The following is a 13,186-nucleotide window of genomic DNA, read 5'->3' as shown; positions in this document are numbered from 1 at the left end:
ATATTTACTTAATGCCAAAGAAAGTGGTAAAGGAGGATTAGAGGCAAAAAAAAAAAAAAAAAAAAGACGAGACATACAGAAAATGAAAAGTACAGTGGCAGAGGTAAATCCAACTATATCAATAATAACAGTAAATGTGGGTTAAACATTCAAAGGGCAGATTTTTCAGACTGTGTGTATTACCCTACTATATGCTACTAACAAGAGACATGTTTTAGATTCAAAGATACAAATAGATTGAAAGTAAAACAATGGAAGAAGATATTTCATGCAGATAGCAACCACGAGAAAGCTGTAGTGGCTTTACTAGTATTAGATAAAATACACTTTAAAACAAAAATATTTACTAGAAGAGATAAAAAGGGACATTTTATAATGATAAAAGGACCAACCCATTAGAAAGACCTAATAATTATAAATATGTATGCACCTAACAATAGAGCACTGAAATATATGGAGCAAAAACTGATAGAAAAGAAAGGATGATAGTTGGAGACATCAATACACCATTTTCTATAATGGATAGAATAACTAGGCAGAACATCAACAAGGTAATGGAGGACTTGAACAACACTATAAACCAACTAGACTTAAAAGACATCTATAAAACACTCTACCCAAGAACAGCAGAAGGGACTTCCCTGGTGGTGCAGTGGTTAAGAATCCGCCTGCCCATGCAGGGGACACAGGTTCGAGCCCTGGTCCGGGAAGATCCCACACGCCGCGGAGCAACTAAGCCTGTGTGCCACAACTACTGAGCCTGCACTCTAGAGCCCGTGAGCCACAACTTCTGAGCCCGCATGCCACAACTACCGAAGCCTGTGTGCCTAGAGCCCCTGCTCCGCAACAAGAGAAGCCACCAAAATGAGAAGCCTGCACACCTCAACGAAGAGTAGCCCCCGCTCACCACAAATAGAGAAAGCCTGCGTGCAGCAACGAAAACCCAATGCAGCCAAAAATAAATAAATTAATTAATTTAGAAAAACGATGTAATAGGTTCTGGTTCAAAAGATAAAATGCATATACAAAGCTGTAAAAAAAAAAAAAGAACAACAGAATATACATTCTTCCTAAGTACACATGGAATATTCTCTAGGCGAGGTTGTATGCTAGGCCATAAAACAAACCTCAATAAATTCTAAAAAGATAAAAGTAATACATAGTATGTTCTTCAATCACAATGGAATTAAATTAGGAATCAACAAAAACTTTTGAGAAGCTGAGAAATATGTAGAAATTGAACAACACATTCCTAAATAAGCAATGAATCAAAGAAGAAATCAGAAGGGAAATCAGAAAATAGTTTGAAATGAATGAAAATGAAGAATGTCATGTAGCTAAAGCAGTGCTTAGAGGTAAATTTATAGCTGTAAATGCCTATATTAAGAAAGAAGAAAGGTCTCAAATCAATAACATAAGTTTCCATCAAAAGACACTGGATAAAGAGCAAATAAACCTAAAGCAAGCAGAAGAAAGAAAGTAATAAAAGAGAGTGGAAATTAATGAACTAGATAAGAGAAAAATAATAGAGAAAATCAATGAAACAAAAACAAGTTCTTTGGAAATATCAACAAAATTGACAAACCTTTAGCTAGCTTGACCAAGAAAAAAGAGAAGACTCAGCTTACTAGAATCAGAATGAAAGAAAGGACATTACTATTGACCTTACAGAGATTTAAAAAAAAAATTATGAAAGAATACTATAAATAATTGTATGCCAACAAATTAGATAACTTAGATGAAATGGACAAATTCCTAGAAAGACATAAACTATAGAACTTGACTCAAGAAGAAACTAACAATCTGCATAGACCTATAGCAAGTGAAGATATTGAATAAGTAATTTTAAAAAAACAAAAAAAAAAAACCCCAAAATACTCCCCACCCAGGTGGCTTCACCACTGAATTCTACCAAACATTTAAGGACAAATTAATACCAGTTCGTCACAAGCCCTTCCTAAAAATAGAAGAGAGAACATTCATTTAATGAGGCCAATATTACCTGATACCAAAACCAGACAATGACATTAACAAGAATAGAAAACTACAGACCAATATCTCTTATGAATATGAACACAAAAATCCTCAACAAAATACTAGCAAACCAAATCCATCAACATACAAAAAGAATCATACACCATGACCAAGTTGGATTTACCCCAGGAATGCAAGGTTGGTTTAAGCTGAGAGGCAATTAAGGTAATATACCATATCAATAGAATAAAAACAAAACCCACATGATCATCCTCAATAAATGCAGAAGAAAAAGCATTTGACAAAATTCAGCACCCTAGGAATAGAAGGGAATTTACTTAACCTGATAAAGGACATTACAAAAATCCCACAGCTAACATCGTACTTAATGATGAAAGACCGAATGCTTTCCCCCTACGATCAGGAACACTTAGGAGAGGATCACACAATGTGTAAGAACCAGGAGAAGGGGAAGGGGGTACCCTAGGGTATACCCACACACCAGCCAATGCCTGTTCCTGAGCGAGAACGCTGCAGTCCAGAGGGGGCCGACTGCAGTGAGACTGGCCAGGCACTGGGGTGTCACTGCTCCCTCCTACCCTCTGCCTCGCACACAGTTCAGTCTTGAGTGAGGCCGGCCCTACAGGGCGGGCAGGCACAATTCCTCCAGCAGGATCACCCAGGCACACAGTGCTGCCTTGCTAACCTGGTGTTTCCTAACTTCCCTGAGGATGAGACTCACCTGAGTTCTTACTAAGACAGTCCCACAGCCAGACAAGGTCACATCCCAGATCTGGGAGGCCTGGTGCCTGGGATAGTTAACACGCTCCCAGGGGAGTTTTCTGTTCAGGGCTCTGTGGGGCCCACATGACCCAGTGTCCGCACCCAACCCAGCACAGAGGGGAACATTTCAGGAGTGGCCTCCTCTGTGTGCGAGCTACTCCAGGGACCTGCATGATAAGTCAATGGTGCCGGGGTCAGGCTCTGTCCTTGAGGAGGTTGCCAGTCTCAGCCTCGGCTCTGCTCCAGCTCCAGCCGAGAGACCAAACCTCCCCGCTTGGCCTCCTGCCGATGTGCTTGAATAGCGTGTCTTTTTCGCACGCCCTCCTTTGCCAGAGGCCAGTCCTTTCCTCCACAAATGCAGTGAGAGGAGGTTGTGAAAGGGTCTTACTCTGCCGATTGCTAGCAGACGTGCCATGAGTGTCATAATTAAAGGGGTGCAGGACCCTCTCCTTGCTTCAGGATGAGGGACTGGGCACCCCCTGTCCACGCCTGCCTGGCCCAAAGGCCACCCAGCTGCCAGCACGGGGGCTGCCCAGGCCATGTCCAAGCTCCAGCTGGTTGAGGTGAAGGGTGAGAGCCACTGTCCTCCGATCTGTCTCCTGATGCCCAGAGGTCTCCATCATCTGCAGTTACAAGAACCCAAGTTTCCTGGGCCAGAGAGAGACGGATCCCTAAATTTAAATGTCCTGCTCAAGAAAATCTCGATGCTATGAACCATGTAAGTTGGCTGCTGAGGCTCATATGAGACAATTGTCGTCTGAGCCGCTGATTTTAATTTTGATTATAATCTTTGGTGTTCATCAAAACAGCCTTGTTTTTCATTGAATTTGAATAAATGTGATAAATTTGAACTGGTAAATTCAAACAAATAAATAAAAATAAAACAAAGTAAATAAAAATAAAAACCCTGAAACAACAGCAAACAAACCTCATGGGGCAGAGATGTGGGCCTTCCCAGAACTTTCCGGGAAGAGTTGTCAAACTGGGGCCTCAGCTGGGGGCTGGCAGGCCAGGGCTGAAGGGCCCCCCTTGCCTTGGAGATGAAGGTGGGGTCCTGCAGATAGCAGCTCACAGGCTCATGGAGCTCAAGGGGATGTCATGCTGTGGGGACCAGCTGTCCCCAGGAAGAAACCTAGAGTGGGGCCCCCCACTGGCCCAGGGGAAAGCTCGCTTCCCTTTATAGCTGAAGGGAAGCAGGGCCGGTGCTGGGGAGGGTCAGGTCTAAAATGGTGGGCGGAGTGAGAGCCAGCTGGCAGAGGCCCCGGGGACCGACCCCAGGGCCAGAGAAGGCCGGGAGGGCCAGGGGGCCTGCGCCTACCCAACCTCCACCTCCACATCACTGCTCCTGGTTCTCTGGGCAGGGCCAGGGCTAAGGAGGGAACGTGGCCAGGGGTCAGGAATCGCGGTCCCTGCAGGCCTCGAGGACGGGGTATGGCGGGACTCTGTGCGGCGGTTGGGGGGCCCTGAAACCTCGAGTCCCCCTCCCTCTGTTATCATGAGTTGAGGAGTCCTCCCTTTGGTGGCAGCAAAGTCTGGTGATGTTGTTGCATGGACTGCGGGCAGGGGCAGCCGTGCCTGCCAGGGTGGTCCACGCTGTCCAGAGGGTGAAGGGTGGGTCCCCAGCAGGCCCCAGACTCTTTGACAGCACTTGACACCGCAGGGCCAACAAATGGGATCCTGGCCATGGCCTCAGGGTCTCGCCCCGAGACACTCAATGCTGCTCTCAGGGACAGTTCTCTGGGCGACTGTGGATCAAGCTGATAAACCGATAGAGCACAGGAAGTCCTGTGAGGCTGAACTGGACCATGGGGAAGGCAACCTGGGGCAGAGTTCCCCTTGTCCTTTCTCTGAGGCCCTGAGTGAATTGTCTTTGCTCCTGGCTAAAGTCGGGACCTGATTTTCCCTGGTGATGCCTGAGACAGGTCATCCCCGCAACCACATGCCCCAGGCACCCTCCTACCCACCTGGAGATGCCACCTGCCAGGGGCCGTGTGGGACCATCACCACCCATTCATGGAACTAGACGGTGCCTCTAGTTGAGGACAGGTCAGAGGAGGATGAGGGACGTTTTACAAACTGGAGCTCATGGTAGTAGGTGAGAGGAAGCCCCCAGGAGCCCCAAAGATGGCTATGCAGATATGCTGAGAAGCAGCTTCCCTCCTTGTGGTAAAGGAGCATCCCCTGGATGTGGGGTCAGGGGGCACACTCAGCGGCTGCCCTAGGCAGGCTCCCTGGGGGCTGGGGCACTGGGGTTCTTTCCTGTGCGCTTTGGAAGCACAGTGGACATCTGGGAACTGTCGCTTTGGGATTCTTGGGTCAACGGGGGCAAGGGAAGTACCAGCAGAGACTTATTCAACTTGTGGCTAAAGCAGTGATGAACAGAGGCATAGAGACGTGGTTTGAAAGCAAGCTGGAGAGGTACGTCCACCGCAGCACCACAGCCCAGAGCCAGCTCCCCTCCCCATCCCCGTCTGACGTTTTGTGCACAGGCTATGCTGGCCCCTGGGCTGAGCCAGACAGGCGTGGTCCACCCTCCAGGCTCCCCACCCTGGCATGTCCCTGTGTCAACAAAAATTCAACTAGCAATCAAGAAGAAAAATGGAATTTTATTCAAGACAAACTGAGGATTATAACCTGGAAGACAGATAGAAACTCTGAGAACTGTTCCACCTGTTAAAAGTTGACGGCACAGTCACACATTCTCAAGACAAAGGATTGTACATCAAAATGACATACTGATAATTTGCATAAAGTTCACCAAGGATACATGATCCAGGTAAGCACATATAAAGTGAGAAGCAAGTCACCATGACCCCCTGCAGAGCTGGTGCCCACTCGGGGCCACTTTTGGTCTCTGACGTTCCTGCCAGGACCAGTGTATTTCCCCTCCCTGACAACTGGTCCAGAGAGGGCCACGTGATGCCCACCAGGCTGGAAGTTCCTAGCAGGAGGTGGTGAGCAACTGAGGAGAGAGAAGGTCATCCTTCCGGACAGGCACTGCCCCTCCAGCTCCATCCCTCTACACCCTGGCCCTTTATGTCCCTCCCATGGCCTGCCCCTCCCCGTTATGTCCCTCCCATGGCCCCACCCCTCCAGCCCTGCTCCTTTATGTCCTTCCCATGGCCCCGCCCCTCCACAACCCACCCCTTTATGTCCCTCCAATGGCCCCGCCCCTTTATCTCCCTCCCATGGCCCCGCCCCTCCAGGTCCTTCCCCATGGCCCCGCCCCTCCACAGACCCACCCTTTTATGTCCCTCCCCTGGACCCGCCCCTCCCCACCCAAGCTTCCTGACCCTGGCCTGGGTGGTGCGGCATCTGCAGCCCTGATGACGCCAGGATGCGTGGACTTTACTCCTTTCCCCAGTTTTGCAGGAATTTAGCTTTTATTTCATGTTTTACGGCTACAGAGACTTGTTACAGTGCTTTTTATTTAATGCAAATACAAGTGACCAATTAGTTTATGATTTCCAAGTCTGTGTCCTTAAAAAAAAGCAAAACAGAAAAACGGTGGATAAGCTTAATTTGAATTTTCCTGGAAGTAATTCTTAATATTTGTAACTTGATTTATTTGAATTGGTGGATACAGAAGCATAAAGGTCATTAAGTTCCCTGGCTTCACCAACAGCCACAAGCAGACCCTGTCTGCGCACAGACAGGTCGGGAATGACCTTCACCAACAGACCAAACACATCCGTCATAACCCTCATTCTACAGGCAGGACAGGAGGCGTGGGTGCTTGGGTACAGCTGTCTCCAGAGGCAGAGCTGAGACCCGCCCCGAGACCCCTGCCCCCGCTGCGCCACGCCTCATAGAGCCAGCAAAGTGTGATCCTGTCGGGAGAACCCCACTGAATGTAGAAGCTTGATGCTCAGTTCTGATTACAGTTACAATGTCAGTACTTGTTGGCTTGTGAAACAGATTTTCCATTTAGAACTGTTAGCATTAACTACTCACTCAATAATCACAGCTCACCTGTAGGAAAGGGCTCTAAATGTGACCATGCTCTTTGGTAGGTGGGACAGACTGTCGGGCCACCCAACCACATTAGGTTTCATTTGCCCCAGTGATGAGCAGATTTAATGAAGGGCAGCCTTTTCAAAGGATGGTGGACAAAGCTTTGTGTTTTTAAATGTAGTGGAGGCTTACGGAAACCACAATGCTCCAGTCATTTCTGGTAATCAGTTTGTTTTTTCTGGGTTAGGGGGTCTACACAGCCAGGATAGCCAGTACAGCACATGCTTTGTGACTGAGGATTGACTTTCCTAAGTGATGATTACCAAGAGTCCCTGGGGCCAGTCAGCTAACACGGATGCCTAATAGCGCTGAAATAATGCTGGGGGCCACTAAAAACAGCCCTTTGGAAAGAGGTTTCAATTTTTCATTCGCGAAGCAAATCACGCTCCCTAATTAGCTACGACACAGCTGGGAAGCTCAGCCCCTACTACCCTGCAAGCCCTGCCTTGGCTTCCCTGCCCGACCTCCGTCTCTGCTACAGGAACAGCCCGGCTGCTTTCTCTACTTCATTCGTGTTCAAAGAACTCATGGCAGGCAGTGGTAACCATGGCAACAAAAGCCATAAATTCCTGGAAGTCGCATTCACCATCTCCATCGTTGTCCAGTGTCTCCATGACTTTGTCCACAACCTCCTGCTCCTTGATTTCCTAAGAGAAATAAGAGCAGTTGTCCAGCTTGTTTCTATGAAATTTAAGGACACCAAAACATGATCAGAAGTTGGCTGGCTTTAATAATTTGTATCAGAAACAACCTAAGACATGAAATGCAAAATGCCAGAAAGGACTTCTCCTGTGACCAGGAGGCTGTTGGCTGGCAGAAGTCTCTGGGGGTCTGAGCCTTGTCTTCCACCTTCCTTTAGGTCCAGTGGGGCCTGGCCTACTTAAAAACTGAATGGAACAGCCAAGATCTGAAAAACTGCGGGTTGTTTGTGTTAAAATACCCAGAAAAGAATAGTACGGTCTAGATCAGCCTGAGCATATTATATGCAGATGTCTGAACTTTTGGCCCCTGTAAGTTTTTCATTGCTTCTGTGTGTAGAAGGCCCTATAGTGAGGGCTTCCAGTGGATTTTCATGTTTTGAAAGCGGTTTTTGGCTGAAATAACTCTTGGGAACATGCCCTAAATTTATTAACTTCTTGTGTCTTTTTGCCACTTGAGTTGCCTTCCAGGTGTCCTGGGACTTTTCCTGACATTCTGCCCAACGTGCAGCCAAGTGAGGGTGAAAGAATCTCAGAGGAACGGACACAGTGAAGGAAAGATGTACACTGAGCGGACTGCTCTGAATAACCAGTCCTCAGGGCAGGAGAGGTTGGCCTGAAGAAGTTGAGTGTAATGTACAGTGGCTGCCTTGGATGTAAAACATGTAAAAGGTTGAGATTCCTGTGGGCATTGGGGTGGGACCTATACACAACTGCTAAAAGATTAATTTCAATTACATGATAGATTTGCCTCCAAACAGAAACTACCTCATAAAACCAGGCCAGCAATGTTCATGATACCTTGATACACTTACTGTGAATTACTTATCTTTTACAAATTGTAGTTCCCACATGCTAAGCTTTTTCTGTTTTAAATCAATAATTAATGACAGTAGCTGCACTTGTTGAGCCGCACTTGACAAGCACTGTCTCATTTCATCCTTTCAACAATTTGTTTTACGGAAGAATCGGGGCCCTTCTTCTGATTGTTAGGTTACGAGGCAGAATCGGGGGGACCAGGTAAGTGAAAGCGTGTGTGGGGCAGCTGCCACTCGGTGAACTTGGATGCCTGAGAAAACCAGCCCCAGAATCAGACTAGGGGGTCCCACCCCAAGCCTGCACGCCTCTTCCTCTGCCAATGGGGTGTTTGGGCGGGGCGGGGACAGCGGGGTGGGAGGAGCCCTGCAGACATGGGACATGGAGCCTGGGGCTTGTCCTACACGGTGGCCCAGCCTGCCCAGGAGGACAGCTGCCCACCACTGTGTGGCAGGGCCCTGGCCTGGGGCTCTCGTATCTTCCCCGGAATTAGCTCTTGGTCAGACACTAGTGCACTGGTTCATGGTCTGGCTATTTCCTCTGTGTGTGACTGGTCACTTCAGTGACCTTGGTTCTGGGCACCAAGGGAAGGTCAGGCACCAGGTGGACTGCAGTTCATTGCCTCGAGGACACGGGGCTCATGCAACAGAGATAATGCGTGTGGCTGATCCGAGGGCAGTGGAGGCAGCGGGTGGGAAAGCCTGGACACACGTCCACCAGAGCAGGAGCTGCCAGGGCAGGACGGGGCTCATTGGGCGCCCTCACGCAGCTTCTCAAGTTCCCCTCCAAGGCCCCTCACCCCACAGAGCCCCCTGCAAGGCCCCGGGGCCTCTCTTGTGAGCAGCTTGTGGCCACTCAGTGATGCCTCAGGTCGTGGGGCCTGTGTCTCTCCCGGCATCGACCGAGCTGAGAGCTCAGTAATGTCTGCTGAGTGAATGGCATCTTGTCACCACGTAACCATGCAGGAAAGGCCGGAACAGTCCTTTTCCCAAGAACAAAAGCTTATTTTTAACAGCCTTCTTATATGTTCACTGTGACCCACGATAAGTCAAGAGTATATTTTCCATCCCATTTTGTCATCTTTATTGTTGTACATCCTTAGATTTTTCAGAGAAAAGGCAGTATTATTTGGAACCTGTACTTTTGCATTTGAGACAGCAGTTTTTCCTTGATGCTCCTACTGCACACAAGATGAACATGGTGGGGCCTACCTAAGCCAGCCTCTGTACTGAGGGCTCATCAGTGCAAACACGTTTTCAGAAACAACCTAGGAGTCCTGACACTGACCTGGAACCACCTTCAGGGCAGCTCGGAAGAGAAAGTGGGCAGGTGGTTTTACAAGCAGACAGGAGAGCAGATTAACTTGTCAGTTTTAAAAAGCAAGACTCACCTCTAAAAAATGCGAAAGCTCATTGTTGATGAGCTCCTTGAGTTCGGACTTCTTCAGCTTGTGCTTGTCACCTTCCCTTCCGGAATACTGATGGAAGATGTCAATGAGGGCCACCATGGCCTTCTCCAGCTCAGACATCCTGGGGGCCACAAAGAAAGATGCCTTCTAGCACAGAACAGTTAAGGTGTTACCTACTCAGACCTCAGCCCCCAGGGGGCAAGACGGCCTTGGCTCACCTCCCCTTTTGGGCTCAGAGTGGTGCATCTCTCTGGTCACCCCTTGGGACCACTCTTCCCCACCCCCCTTCTCTTTACTCTGTTCCCACGCCCTCTGGCTTCTGGTTGGTTTGGCCAATGGGAAACTTCAGCCAAAATACAGAGGCAGAGCAGTGAAGGGGCTTCGGACTGACTCCTTCCACCACCCCCCGGAGGCCCCCTCTGCCCTGGCTCCAAGATGAGAGGACAGAGCAGGGGAGCAAGCTGTTAGAATGAACTGCGGTGACTAGGAACCAAATGAGGATACGAAAGTCAATAGGGTCCCTATGTTCTGTCAATGAACAATTAGAAAACATAGCGGGAAAGTCTTATTTTACAGCAGCACACACGTATTACTAAGAATAAGTTTAGCAAGAAAAGTGCAGGTCCTTCCAAAAGATACTAAGGTCATAAAATGTAGGAACTTACTTTCCTTCGAAAGGATATATAAATTTAACTAATTTTTTAAAACTCAATTTTTAACAAAAATGTCTATGGCATTTTTTTGTTTTTTGGATGGGTGAGGAACATGACCAAAAAACAGCTGTAAAGTTCAACTGGAAAAAAAAATATGATAGAATTGCCACAAATTTTTTTGAAAATGAAGATCAAGAAAAAGTACCTTGACTACCAGAAACAAACATGTATTATACGGTCGTCTGATGAAGCTGTTGTAGGGAGCAAAACTTGCCACCCCAAATGTCTCTTTGGCATGCAGATTATTTTGGGCTGAAAACGATCAAGGCCCTGAAGTTTCAGGAAGAAACACTGACCTTCCCCCTTAGCTGCCTGAATCAGAATTTAGATGGAAGGCCTGTTACAGGAATGGAGCACTCACTAGAGATGTCAGCAGAGAATATGGGCCAGGGGTGGGCAGGGGAACTCTTAGAGATCTGAGTCCACTCTGTGTCCCATCATGTCTTCATGGCACAGCAAACACTGCTTTACCAAACATTTGCTTTTCCATCTCCGTCTGAATTGCTTTCCTCCCCTTTGAAGTCCCAGACCACCCCCACCCCCCAACAGCCTCCTTTGTCTTTAGCTGATCATGGTATTTAAGGTGAAGGTCTGGGGCATTTTTGTGAGTGACTCAGTCTTCCTGGGTCTCTCCCACGTATGCATGTTATTAAACTATGGTTTGAGTTTCTCCTGTTAACCTGTCTCACGTCTATTTAATTCTTAGACCAGCCAGAAGAACCCAGAAGGGTGGAGGGAAATGTCTTCCTCCCCGACACCAGCCCTGAAGCCAGAACAAATGGGCCGGAGGCTGGGCCACTGCCAGGCACTTGGTATTCATGGAGGCGTCGCCATCCACTTCTCCGCACTTGCACTTATCGAAGCAGGAGGCTTCCATCTCCCGTCCCAGCGCATACCTTATACTGTGGCCTGCAACCTAAGGAAACAGCTGTTCAACCCTGGGAATCAGGCAGTTTACAAAGGACTGCTTGTCAATTGTTTCACAGAACTGAGACACTCAGCGAGAGAAATTTGCCAACTTTTGGCCTTGAGTTCTAATCATTAAAGAATCTTTGCAATGTCATAGTTAAAAATAAAAGAATTATGTCTAATTTTTGCAAAACCATTCCTGGGTTGAATATCATTTGCATCTTAAAAATAAATTGGAATATAACATTTAAATTTTTATTTCTGATTTTCAAATGAAAAAGGATTGAGGATTTTTGCCTTGGCCTGATCTTTGCTAAATTCACCCTATTAATAATCAGTATACTTTGTTTTGCTCTAAGTCCCTAAAAATCAGATATATCACACATAGATAGAATAATGCAGATGGATTAAAATCTTTAACATTTCATACATTCTTATCCTTTGCATTCGTTTTCAATTATTAATTTTTTTTCAAACAAAAAAACCCAAGAAACTTTCGCATGACCCTTATACTTCTCAAGCTTCATGATGATTTGGGGACGGGGAGGCTAAATTACTTTCTGTGTGAAGTATGACTAGCGGGATTTTTTTTAAAGGAAAGGCATAAAATATATATCCCACATGCGAAAACTCCATAAAATGTGATTTTCTTCATAACCACACTACATATTAACTTTTTAAAGTTTTTCCTGTTAAATTCCTCCCAATTGATGGTTAAAGGTTGTCTTTTAAGAGAAATGGAAATCAAATATCCATGTTTCCCTTTCACTTCATTCCATGAATGTTCCACATTAACCTTTTACTTCGAAAACAAGAGAACTTTTGGGGGTTAACTCCTCAGAAGGACACATCACACAAGATGTGAGAGTCCCTCTGGGCAAGCGGCCCTATCTCCCCAAGAAACCGTAAGACTGAGGACGGTGAAACCCGCCGTAAACCGCAATTTCTTGGGCTCGATGTGGAATTCACTTGCAAAGACCCCCTCACTTGCCAGGTATTGTGGTTTCTGCGCGGCGTCCAGGGCGCCCTGACATTCGCGCGGAGCAAGGGGAAGACGCTCGCTCGGAGCATCAGGCCGCCTGTCCTTCTCCGCGGAGGGACGCAAACCCCTGGTCTTCAAAGAGTTAAGGAAGAGGCCTGTTTGCAGCAATCACCTGAGCCACCAGACGTGACGTTTCCCCGACTTGTGGCGACAAAAACAGGCAGAACGGACCTCTAGCTGCCCCGAGTTGAGGGAGCCGTGTCCACAAAGCAGTAGTAAGATTCACACTTTTGAAATGCTGCCAATTATCCTAAAGGGGTTTTTAAACTACCACCCAGTTCCCAAGCCCACCCTCCCGGCCCTGCCCCCAAAAGACCAGAGCAGCTTCCCCTGAGTGTCCTCACGTCAGCGGTCCTTGGTGGTGGCTCCTGGAACCTCCTGGCTGCCGCGTCCTGAGTAGCAGGAGTGGGGCGGAGGCAGCCTCTTATTCGTTCCCGGGCGGGGGCGGGGCCGGCACCGGCCCCCTGCGGGCCAGGCAGCCAATGGGGGCAGAGGGCGGGGCCTGCGCGTCAGCTGGCTCCGCAGCCGGTTGGGCGGGGGGCGGGGGTGCTGGGGCTGCCGGGCTGCACACAGGGCCGCGTTGACGGCGCCACCGGGGACTCGTTGGGGAGCCAAGCCTGCACTCGGGCCAAGGAAGAAAAAGGCCCGTGGGGCAGAAAGCGGAGAGTCAGCTTTTTGTGCTGTTTTTAAATTTATGCATGAATATTGATGTTCCTCTAAAGGCAAGGATGGGGGTGGGGAGAGGAGACGAACTATTGATTGAAACCGACAAAGCAAATGTGCAGCCAAGCGCAGGCTGAATGCGGGGGATTCAGGGCCTGCGAGCCGG

At 48.0% G+C, this 13,186-nt stretch overlaps 1 protein-coding gene across 2 annotated transcripts; it reads right to left on the bottom strand.

Annotated features, from left to right (window-relative positions):
• Positions 1–6,042: 6,042 nt before the first annotated feature.
• S100B (S100 calcium binding protein B) lies at positions 6,043–12,743 on the bottom strand. 2 transcript variants are annotated; one of them, XM_061192800.1, is made up of 3 exons: positions 12,307–12,425; positions 9,676–9,814; positions 6,043–7,418 (listed from the first exon to the last, which is right to left on the bottom strand). In XM_061192800.1, the coding sequence occupies exons 1-3, from the start codon at positions 12,384–12,386 to the stop codon at positions 7,278–7,280; spliced, it is 360 nt and encodes a 119-aa protein (XP_061048783.1). In that variant the 5' UTR covers positions 12,387–12,425; the 3' UTR covers positions 6,043–7,277. The 2 variants fall into 2 exon arrangements, with proteins under 2 accessions (XP_061048783.1, XP_061048784.1); XM_061192801.1 differs by lacking the exon at positions 12,307–12,425 and adding an exon at positions 12,702–12,743 and having other exon boundaries at positions 6,044–7,418.
• Between the last annotated feature and the right edge of the window lie 443 nt (positions 12,744–13,186).

This window comes from Eubalaena glacialis, chromosome 6 (genome assembly GCF_028564815.1).
Source record: "Eubalaena glacialis isolate mEubGla1 chromosome 6, mEubGla1.1.hap2.+ XY, whole genome shotgun sequence".
NCBI lineage: Eukaryota > Metazoa > Chordata > Mammalia > Artiodactyla > Balaenidae > Eubalaena > Eubalaena glacialis.
Note: the sequence above shows the minus strand (reverse complement) of the source record. Positions and strands in the feature narration are given on the sequence as shown.